Source organism: Taurulus bubalis (assembly GCF_910589615.1).
Source record: "Taurulus bubalis genome assembly, chromosome: 2".
Classification (NCBI taxonomy): domain Eukaryota; kingdom Metazoa; phylum Chordata; class Actinopteri; order Perciformes; family Cottidae; genus Taurulus; species Taurulus bubalis.
In genome coordinates, this window is record NC_136590.1 from 36,910,474 (window position 1) to 36,922,625 (window position 12,152).

Genomic DNA, 12,152 nt, shown 5'->3' on the forward strand with positions numbered 1-12,152 from the left:
AAGGTCCCATGATTTTTAATCTTCATTTGATACGTTTTCCAAAACCCAACATCAGATTTCATTGTCCCATATGGTTATAAGCTTCTATGTGCCACTCAGCTCATGGGACAGTGTGTGACAGTGTGTGTGAGCACATCACTGTGTTTGTCCTCATGTGACAGATGTTTTGTTGAATTGGCTCCATGAAAGCTTCAAATAGCTCCGCAGGAGATGCTTCTGGTTTACTGGAACAATACCAGTAATCAGACAATTCCCCTTCACTTCACTTTGTTTTACCTGCACCGACTACAAAGCCAAATTTACCAATGCCACAGAGTAGCTGATAATATCACCTCTGATTTTACCATAAGATTAATGGATTACAAGCTCAGTAGAAACACAACTTCATGAACAAGCGGTATAATTTAAGGTGTGTAAATCGAGCACAACATGTTGTTTCTGAAGGGAAAGTGATTCTTGTTATTTCCCAGCCAAAGCTCTTGTTTCTTTTCCAAAATAAAATGTACAAAAGCCACAAATTACTTTCCTTACCTTAACTATTTCAAACAAATATAACAAAAGCTTTCTGACTTCTTTCCTTTTCAGCCAGAGTCACTGATGTCCCTGTTTTTGGTGGATATAGAAAGTGCCTTTGTGGCCCATCATGACTGCTGACCATGTATTCCTAACCCCTTTAGTAAACTAGCAGTGGAACCATCCAAATGTCTGCGGGTGTATCGTGGCTGTTCAGTGTCGGTGCTCAGCTAAGTAACCGTTAGCTCAGCGTCTTCCTTTCATATACCTCATCTACCGATTCATCCCATGGATGAGTTAAGCCCATTGTGCTTGCTGAACTGCATCTTTAGCAGTCCATTGCACTACATTTGCTAGAGTAGGGGCCTCATGTCTTATTGTTGTGTCTGTGCTCCCTACATGTGTTCACTTTAGCCTTACGTTTGCATGTTTGAATTCGTCAGCGAGGCAGGAAAGATGATGTGACCTCCTGTGACACACTGATAAGACAACATGGGACACCGACATTTCCTAGTTAATAGCTAGTTAATTATGCTCTGTAACCTCTCTATCTTTGTTATGGGCACCACAGCTTTGACTACATCTTTTGTGGGTATATCTATCTTTGTGGACTCATCTCATCTTCATTTCTGAATCTGCTTTGTCTGTCAAAGTTCCTATTCCTAAACCTTTGTAATGCATCTCTTAAATTAACTCATGTTAAAAGTAATTAATTATATATCTGACAGCTTGGATTTATAAATATAAACATACACTGCAAATGCATCCAGTGCAAGTGTGAGGGCTCATGTTTAATTCATAAAAGAAGTCCAAGCATTGTTTTCAGTGTTCTTCCTCTTATCCACTCGAGCAACTGTCCATATTCTGTCCTTGCCTCTATTGTTTGTCTTTACCATGTAAAGTGCCTTGAGTACCTTTTAAAGCGCTATACAAATAAAATGTATTATTATTATATTGTCTTGAATAACACCCAAATGGATACAGATCCGACCTGTTTTATTCTGAAGCCACTTGTTACATACCTTGTTTACCTGCTGTAAACATTTTCGATCATCATTTTTTATTTCTTACATGGAGATTTTATTGTTCAGATTGTTAATAATTGGAATAAAAAGCTGGTCAAAAGCTGTTCAAGCTTTAACATGTTGCTAACCATAGTCAAAAGCCAGAATATCCTCGCTGCTCTTCTTTACAGCAATTTGGATTCTCAGCCAGACACCTGCTGGTGTGCTGTAAAAAAAAAAAGACATTTGCATGATGGAGCTCTTCTCCCTCTGCTACTCCAGGTTTTGCAATCCTCCAGGCCATCATGGAGTCGGCCGTAGCCAATAACTGGCAGGTGACAGCTCGCTCGGTGGGAAACATTGTGGACCCCACAGAGTACAGACGCATCATCGAGGAGATGGACCGGCGGCAAGAGAAACGTTTTCTCATTGACTGTGAGGTGGGCCGGATCAACTCCATACTGGAGCAGGTACTGAGCCAACACACACTTCTACTTCAGCCTTGGTAATTTGAGAAAAATATCTCGAAACCAAATGTCTGTCCATAAAAAATCTTTATGTTCCAGTAGAGTAAACACTGTCTTTTCCTCACTTTTTTTCCTTGAACATCATCTCCATCTACACACACAATGACATGAGGCACTCTCCTGGCTTTGTTTGTTCCCCACTATTCATTTTGTTGCACCCTAAACACCTGGAGTGCATCATGATTGCCTCAGATATCAAGATTCTTATTTAGAAGACGATGTTAAAGCAGGCGAGATGGGAACACTCAATTATGGTTTGTCATTTGTTGTTTTCTGTTCACACGTTGTTTGAGGTCACCTGGGCTTAATTCACGTGGAGGAATTAAACAGCTTCCTCGTCCTTGTTTCCTAGGTGATGCTCAGCTACAGTTTTCTCACATGAGTCTTGATTCAGTGTTTGCTAATGCATGCTGCTCACTGTGGCTGCACTGTGGAGAATACTTTATTCTCAGAAACCTATTAAATGTGGTTAAACTGGAAATTTGCTTCCTTACTCAGAAGATCATTAGTGTTTATTTTGAGGATTAGAAGCTATATTGCACTTGATTCTTTTTAAGTGTATTTGCACATTAAATAGATGCCTGGGAAGTGTAAATGCACATTTATGTTTTATGTATGTGCCTGACAATTATCATATATATATATATATATATATATATATATATATATATATATATATATATATATATATATATATATATATATATAATATTTTATTTCAATTTATGGATTTCTTTAATTAGTAAGAGATGAGAGTATGCAAATTTAAGTTAGACAAAAAAGATTATCAAGATTTACTAAACCTGATCCCTACCTAAATGTGTGACCTAACTCTTAATCTTAAAATAAAGTTAGTGCTTACACTGAATATATATAAACTCTTTAGTTCTTTCCTTTTTTCTTTGTATCTTTCCCTCATCTTAACTGAATAGTTTTTATTGTATTAGCCAAACCATAAACATGCAGTAGAGGCACGCTCATTTGAGTCGTTTATGAGGTCACTGACAAATGGACGATCTTAATTATAGTTGTGTAATTAACATAAAATTGCTGTTGAATTTGGTCACAAATAAAATGTGACTAATTTGACAGGTAGAAATTGTGTGTTTCCCTTCAGTTTGGTTCATTGCAGCTACATCTCAGCAGAGTAATGTGTTACAAAAGCCATTAAGCCCACAAGCAGAGTTTGTTTTCTGTGTGCTCATTTGAACCATTAATCCCGAGCACATCTTAACCTTCTGTTCTTTGCTGAGATATTTGTGTGTAAAGGCTTCGGCCCTCTGCGTAATGATCTTCATTATTGCCAGCCTTATGAGTTTTACTCTGACCTTCACTGCAGATCTATCTTCATTTCCTCTGACGCAGGAGAACATTTTTTTGTGATAGCACTGAACATTTTCATCAATTAAAAGAAGTTAGCTTTTCTCTGCCCTTCACATTGATACAGAGGGTTTCTTCAAATGTTCTCAAATTGACTCCATATTAGATTCAAGTTATTGAATCAGATAATGGCGGTCACTCGGTGTCACGTCAGGCCGATCCGATCATAATCTCTTTACTGTGGCGGATTAGTGCGAGTGGTGGCCTTGTAGGCAGCATCTGTCAGACGAGTGTCTCCCCAGATGCTTGATAGCAGCAAGACGTGCCTGCATCTCTCCAGCACGATTCCTTATACAAGCTGTGACATCAACACATGCTTTAATGTAATATCACCTCCCAGTGTAAGTAGGACACACTGTCCCATAACAGCAACAACAATGAGCCTACTATAAATAGCCTACCCTCCTAGCTTGAGGGGAGATTTCTCACAAAGGCAGGAGTGAGCGAACACAACCGAGATCACTCAGGCATCAGGAAGCAACCATCCTGGACAGGATTTTTTTTTTTTACTAGTGTTTAGGATTTTACCTCATAAACACTATAATCATCTAAATAAAATTATTTGTATACCTGCATTTAGACTAGACTAGTCTCTTTACCCAGTGCATTATGAATTAATTTGTATTCAGATAGCTATCATTCATGTTGTGCTAATTACCTTTGTCAAGGTAGTTCTACTTGAACAGGGCTTTATTTGTTGATAAATGTGCTGTGTTTTTTTTTGCTCCCCTCTCACCGTCATTGAACGTTTCAGCATGCTCATCCCTTTACTAAAGTAAAGACGGAGCGATAAACACCTTTAAGGCTTCTCATCAATAATAGAAGCACAGTTGTTTTATAATCGCCGCCAGAGGACCACCGGCCTCCTCCTTCACAGTTGACAGACAATGCACAAGAGTCAGAGAGAGAGAAAAGAGAGCTTGTGGGAATTGAGCCATGTATTCTGAGTCTCCCTGTCTGGTACTGTGGAGGGAAATGGGAGAACTGCTGAACACCCAGAGGTGCACTGATGTTCCACACCCAGCAAGTCAGAGAGTAAAATGAAATGCTGCATTAAGGATGAGTGCTGTGCTGATGTTATTTAATCCTGGATGTGAATTGCAGTTTTGTATGCCGTGTTGCATGGGCATTGGTTTTAAATGCCATGACATATGAAATGGTTTCAGTACATTAAAACAAAGACTGAGATCTTACAGCCATGATAGCAGATGTTTGAAGGCGATACTTACTTCACATGAATAGGTTATTACTATTATCACATTTACCATATTCACCCTCTTAGTTTAGCCCGTTAGCAGGCATTTGCTAATTAGCAGTAAACACAAAGTACAGCTGAGACTGATGGCAATGCCAATAGTGTTGCAGGTATTTGTTTATCATGTTCATCTAGAACCAACAGTTCAACATTTTTAATTGCTCAACACTTTGATTTATGACCAAAGACCTTAGAAAGTGTTGCATTAAAAGTGGGCATTAAAATCCATGCAAATCCACTCCATGCTATACCACGAATGTGGTGGCGAGAGAGGAAAGAAGGGACCACCAAAGGCCTTAGGATTCATCCCCTGAGAACCATGAATGCCTCTGCAAAATCTCATGGCAATCTATCCAATAGTTGTTGAAATATTGTATTACTATTACATCACTTCTAACCATGAGCTACCTCGAAATCTACAAAACCACCCTGAAAATGAAGAAGGTCTGAAACGAGAGTCTGTGGTCAGATCCTGGTTGGAGCTGGTCAGTCTGCGTTCCATGGGCAGGACTTAGCGAAAGGGTCAATTCCCCAGAAGTAAACCACAACAGCAAAGCAACTATCTGGACTTAAACCTTCATTTTCTTTTTCTTTACTTCCATTATCAACAATGGCTCCTGCAAACATGGCTTCTGAAAAAAGAGAAACAGGTTTTTGTAGAGTCTTCTTTGTAGTGCTGGCATTCAAAGGAGACCCTAGAGAAGTCTGAGTTTAAAGCAACCACAAATGAAAAACAACAACATCAAATAGGCGTAAGCAGGAGATTTGGCCAGTGCGCAACTGCAACAAGGATAGGAAGGTCGTTACAACTACACACACATTTTTTATTTTGTTGAAATTGGCATGCAATCAGAAGACTGTGCTCAGAAGTGTGTAGCTGATGGCTGCTGGAAGCGGAGGAACCATCCGACTGCACACAGTCCCAGGAAGACTGGCAAAACAAGACATTTAAAAATCACAATTTAGGCACTTGAATTGAACTGAATCCATTCAATAAAGAATTAAGGTAATGTTTTTCCATGTCATAACAATTAAAATATGAATACCTGGAACTAAAAACGACTAGAAAGGAGAACAATGTCTTTCTTGTGTATAATTTGCAGAGAGAGAGAAAGACAAAACTACTTTCCATTCAAAGATTCAGTTTTGAGGTAACAACAAAGCTTTTAGAGCAATTGTTGACTTGTACATCCATGTCCTTCCTCTGCTATATTTTCTTTCTTCAATGCAATTCTTTGACAGTTCAATCCTTCCTCACATTATTTCCTTATTCAAGTAGCGTAACAATAATTAGTCGACTGATGAAAGGGGACAGTCATCAACCTTAGGATGCCTGTTTCAGTTAGAAGAAGGTAGATGACAAATCACTGTGACAAAGAGACGCCTCCATCAGTGGGAAGAGAGTCAAATCCTCCTGAAGGCACTTGGGCAGACATCCAGCTCTGCACCGGACTGTGGCTCCCGTCTGCTTAATTAGTGTTGAGTCCTGACGGAATATTATAGGCTGATCGTCCTGCAGCTCGGCCTGGCTCAGGCCGGCTTAAAATGGCACAGACCTGCTCGTCCAGACAGACGGGCAGGAGGAGCTCTGAGTATGGACAAATAATGATAATTAAGACCTGAGACTGTCCCTCCTCCTGGCACCTCCACAGCATTTCTGATTACATCCTCCACAGAGAGGTGAATGTTGTAGCATGATTCTGTGTTTTTTTTTTGTCTGTTAGCTATGATTCATAGGATTGCATTGCATGGGTGGGAGCTGGAGGATGGTATGCTGGTTCTTTACATGTATCTGCAGAGTTCAGGACTAGTTTGAAGAGCGGATACAAATTGAAGATTGATACCACTCTCAAATCTGTCAGTTAAATATGAAGCTAGCCAACAACCAGTTAGCTTAGCTTAAATACATACTTCTTCCCTGGAGCTTTGTTTGTCCTTAAGGGTTAATATTGGTGCTGAATGTACTGTATTTCCTTCTTCGTAAAACATTTGCAGAGTTGATTTTTTTTTTTGTTACATGTTTTAAACCTGCATTGTTTACATTTGTATTTGCTAGCTTGAGGTTTTCTTCTTTTTTTACCATTACCTTAGCTGCCTCATTGCACCGTTTATCTGCACCAACAATCAGTCAATCAGTGGAAGCCATGCAGAAATGTACATCACGTCTCTCGCGTAAATATCTGTCATATTACGGACATATCATGTTATGTATCATGGCACATTCATTTCCCATCATAAAAGCATTCACTATTTTGGCAGATATTCATGTAATTGAGACTTCTCGGTAGGGCTCATCATATATCCACTTTAGCACTGCTGCAAGATCAGAACATTTAATGTAGAAAAAAGATGACAAGGCATGGCATTTAGACTCTCCTTTCCATTCAATGGGTATTAAAAATGTAGGAGCCAGTCAGTACAATCAGTGCTGCAGGTTCCTTCTCGCTTTCAGGCCTCGGGTCTTCTTTTCCCCCGAGCTGTTTGAAGAAGCTGTTTTGTGAGAAATGGATTTTGACAGAGAGTAAGATATTAGTCCTGTGACAATAAAAGTGAAGCTCTCTCACTGACGGTAGTGCCTGACCTCATCCAGGTTCTTCTTGTTTCTCAGACTCACAAAAAGCGATTATCCCAGGGGACCATGAAACTGGAGCATCAGGATCCTAAAAATATTTGTAATGCCCAGATACTTTTTTCCAGAACAGCACTGCCAACAGAGGGATGGAGCAAATCCCAGAGCAAATAGAATACAATAATCCTTTACAAGAACATGTGTACTGCTCAGGTAGTGGCAGAAAAAAATGCTCTAGTTATGTAGCTGGTTTATGTTTTTAAAGATAATCATATATTTCTGATTTTGATCTTCAGAGGGTTTACTTGACATCATTTTTTAAAGATTTTTGCTCAACCAATCAGTTATGAACTATTTCATGCTTAAATAGTTTTTTTGTTTGTTTAATTTTGCCACAATATACAAAGTGGTCCGACTATAATCCACTCTCAATATAATAAATTGCATGTGATGCCATGGTATATTTGTAGAAAGTATTGTATCGGTATGCTTTTTTAGAGTGATGGCAAATTTGCATTTAAAAAAATTATTATAATAATTTTGTGGAAACTGAACATTTTGTGTTCGCTTTTCAAAGCTTTTCTTTGCTATTAAGAATGTATTCATTTCATTTTGGTTTAATCGTTAACTGTTCTTACTATGAACAATATTTTTTCGTCAATCAGAGTTTCACATTTTGTGTATGGTGTTGGCTTCCTAAATATAAACCAGATATCTCAACATTAGAATACAGTTTCAGTGCTTGTTGCCAGCCAGATGACTGTCAGGGGAGTCAAAACATTTCAGGTCAAGAAACACAAAGGCCAAGTGATAAACCACATCACAGCTTTACATTATGATTAATTAAATAGATACAATGTAAATCATGGCTGCAGAAGCTTGTAGCATTTAACGCCAAGCTATTGTTCAATAAACCAAGAAACATGTGTTTATGACCTTCCTTGGTATTAAATACAACCTTCACCTCTCCTGTTAGACAGCCAGATAAAATAAAAACTCCCACATTATAGTTTGATTTCATGTGCCTTGTAGCTACAGTAAGCAATACATGTTTGCAGTTGATTATTTTCTAACAGCTATGTGCTTTCAGTCAGAAACAGCAGCTGAGGTGTCAGTTCTGGATGCTCATATAGATGTGTGAAGTCTTGTGCTTTCTGCCTGAGTGTGCTGGTGACAAACGGGAGTTGTAGCCAGTCACTGCAGGCACTGCAGCTTCATTAAGTGCTCGCTGTGTTGCTACACTTGGGTCACTGCAGCTCTCTCTCACACGGATAGCAAATGAAAAGCTTTTCAAGACAATTTGGATGACAATAAGCAGAAAAAGCTTCTAGGATTTTTTGTGTTGGGCTTATGAGGAAAACGCAGGATGTGTGGGGCTTTTAGAGTCGGTGGGAATAGGTGCAAAATGTCGAACACAATGAAATCATTTAGCATTTCCGAGGAAGGTAATTGGATTTATTGTTGAAATTTGTCAGTGTATAAGCCGGTCGGAGGGCCGACCTTGGAGCAAGGACGTTCCCTCTCCAGAGACAATTACAAGACACTATGGGAGGAGTAAGCAGAGGAGTTTAAAGTGCACAGGTGTGAATGAAAGCACAGGTGTGAGAGTGTATGCACTGAATAAGAAACTGGGCAGTTATTACATCATTGTGTGCTAGGCCTAAAAGAAAAATATGGAAATAGCACTACAGATATACCACAGGGATGCATGTTCTTGTTGCAGTGCTGTTATGAAATGTCTCATCTGTATTCAAGTGCTCTATAAATTCTCTCCAACATGATATCACTATCACTCTGGACATTTAACATTTAGCTGATTTCACTGCCTGAGCACACTTATATCCAAACTGTGGGGGAGTGTAGAAAGTGAAAAGACAGGAAGCAACTATCCACCCCCACAGTTTATTTTTTGAAGCTTCGTAATATCTACGATGCAGAATCAGAATCGAGGGAGATGTGGAGAGAGAAAGCGAGTGTGTGTGAAAGAGTGAGAGAGAGAGGGAGGGAGAGAGTGGGGGGTTTGGCTGGTGAAGAAGTTGAAAAAAATCAGAGAATGCTGCTCTCTCTGTGTCTGCTCGCTTAGACAGGTGCTGTACAACGTTTTGGGTTTAATTAAGTCTAGTGTGCGACTGAGACGGGTGGAGCATAAAGCGACAGACTGTAGAGCACAGACAACTGCAGAGAGAAAGAGAAAGAGAGAGCGAGAGAGAGAGAAAGGGAGAGGGAGGTTTGCCAGAGCCTTGACCTTATTTTACATGTTGAAGTTAATGGAAAGGAACAAGTGCTGTCATCACAGTTTGTCCGCTATCTGTGTGTGTCTCATGCAAACACACACACACATGTACAAATGTGGTCACACGCTCCCTCTCGCCCTTGCAAATGTTGCTCTAAAATGTCTTTCGTTCCTTTCTTTCTACCAACTACTCTCTGTTATGTCATTTGTCTTTGTCTTTGTCATTTTGGAATCTCAGCCCTATGAATGTTCTCAGTATTATGAGATGTGGATGTGACTCATTGTGTGTCTCCTCCTGCGCCTTGTAGGTGGTGACCTCAGGAAAAAACAGCAGAGGATACCATTATATCCTCGCCAACCTGGTGAGGACTCGCGACACGAAACACTCCAACAAAGCTCCCAACAACACATCTCGATGTGATGCAATGCAGTGCAAAACACTCTCTGTAGAATAGTCACAATTCTCAATATATAGTGATGGTTGACTACCAGTTGACTGCAGTAATTAAGCAGAACTAACTAATGAGCCACTGATGGCTAAGCTAGAGCAGTTTTGTCTTTGGTCCTAATGATTTCTCGTTCCACTACCAGCCACTTGTGTTCTTTGCTCACAGGGTTTTTCCAACATGAGCCTGGACAGGGTCTTTTCTGGTGGAGCCAACATCACAGGTTTCCAGATCATCAACCCGGACAGCCCCATCGTCCAGCAGTTCCTTCAGCGCTGGGAGCGCCTAGATGAAAGAGAATTTCCAGAAGCCAAAAACACTCCACTGAAGGTCAGTGAGGCATAGCTGCCGATGCTGCATTAACATTTTATTAAACATCTTCAAAGACACTTTTTCCTCTCCTCCCTCGTCCTCCAAGTTTTTAGGTAACTGCTGAAATCCGAGAAAAGATGTCATTCTGAATCATTTCAGTGAGACGTTGCTTAAATAGCTTGTCACCTGCTTGCCCTTGCATAGCTGCATATTTCATACTCGCAAATTTTTGATGTCAATCATAGTGTGAGTTTTAGTGTCATTGATTTTTTTTCTACTTTTTACATCAGTGGCACTACTCTCCGTGTACATGTACACCAAATACTGCTGCGGAGATGATAACCTTGCTTTGATAGCAGTGCCGTCTGCATGATGTGCGTCACTGGGGTTTCTTGTGACCTTTGTCTCAGTACACGTCAGCGCTGACCCACGATGCCATCCTCGTGATTGTGGAGGCCTTCCGGTACCTGCGGCGCCAGCGAGTGGATGTGTCTCGCAGGGGGAGTGCGGGAGACTGCCTCGCCAACCCTGCTGTGCCCTGGAGCCAAGGCATTGACATAGAGAGAGCCCTAAAAATGGTACGATCGAGGGCGGTCACTGTCTCTTCAAACAGCTCTGCTTTTTATTGTATTTACTCAGTTAAAGTCTGCAGTTTAATCTTTGCTTTATATCACTCTGTCCTCTAATCTGCTACTGATTGTATTGTTATGGTAAAAGATATTTCATTCCATACAAGCATGTTAGAACTGTATTATTTCTTTAAATATCATCTCTTCATCACTTTGTCTAAGCAAAAAGTGGAAGCAATGTTTCCCTTCCCTTAAAAATCTGTCACTTCTACTAGTTTTGCAATTTTTTCCAGACTTGTTACCCCTTCACATTGATCTGATCACTCTGCCTGCCACACCACTATTCTATACAACTAATCTAAAGACGCTGGAGAGAACTTTACGCCACTTATTTCAAGACCGTTTGTTGCATGTTTTAATGTGGCGCTTACTCACATGTTGTAGGCTAAGAACAAGTGCGATCAGTCTTTTCTTGGTCCCTGGCAGGTCCAAGTACAAGGTATGACAGGAAACATTCAGTTCGACACATTTGGTCGACGATCTAATTACACAATTGATGTGTACGAGATGAAGTCAGGAGGTCCCAGGAAGGTGAGTGTGCACAGACGCAGAAACATCTATCATAATTTGATGATGTGTAATTAAATACAATCAACAGGATCAGCATACGATATAGATATTAGCAATGTATGTTTTAATACCCACTAACATAAATACAGACAAGTTTCTAGCAGCTCTTCGATGGGGATTTTATTTTCTCTTGGCGTGATGGCAGCACACAAATAGAAGGGTTGGTTGTGATTTGGACTGAAGCTGCCAGTATCCAGTCTCGCAAAGCCAGCCCAAATTGTGTGATCTCGCATCCCCTCTGAGATTTGAATCTGGAAATGATCCACTGAGAGACAGTCGAGCCCCCAGAAGCTAAACCAATCTACATTACTAGTTTAAAAGATGACATGGCTTAAAACTCAGACACATCACGAATATCTATTTAAACCACATGTTGTTGCTAAAGATGTGGTATAACTATGCTACTACAGATGCCGCACTCTTATTCAGAAACTGATTACAGTCAATCATTTAGAAGAACTTTCCTGTTTACGAAAGCTGCCATATGTTTACAACAAAATGTGATGCTAAAACCACTGACAGCTCAGCGAGTGGTGCATCTTTCCAATCAGGTGTCTGAAGGGTTCATGCTGATGCCTGAATGAACTGTCACTCGCCTGAAATTACATCAAGCCTATGGAGTGGAGGCAGATAACAAGCAAATTGTAGTATGTGGACTTGCTTTGGAAGGTTTGAAATAGCAGATATTTTGTGTATCCTCATGTGTATGTGTTT

At 40.1% G+C, this 12,152-nt stretch overlaps 1 protein-coding gene across 1 annotated transcript in view; it reads left to right on the forward strand.

Moving 5' to 3' along the window:
- Window positions 1–12,152, forward strand: part of gria3a (glutamate receptor, ionotropic, AMPA 3a) — a gene marked incomplete at its 5' end in the record, with an annotated part of 59,913 nt that overhangs the window by 26,907 nt on the left and 20,854 nt on the right. Inside the window, 5 exons of the mRNA XM_079213938.1 lie at window positions 1,800–1,987; window positions 9,790–9,843; window positions 10,096–10,257; window positions 10,650–10,817; window positions 11,295–11,399. Of these exons, the coding sequence (XP_079070064.1) occupies window positions 1,800–1,987; window positions 9,790–9,843; window positions 10,096–10,257; window positions 10,650–10,817; window positions 11,295–11,399 (677 nt within the window). The remainder of the gene's footprint in view (window positions 1–1,799; window positions 1,988–9,789; window positions 9,844–10,095; window positions 10,258–10,649; window positions 10,818–11,294; window positions 11,400–12,152) is intronic.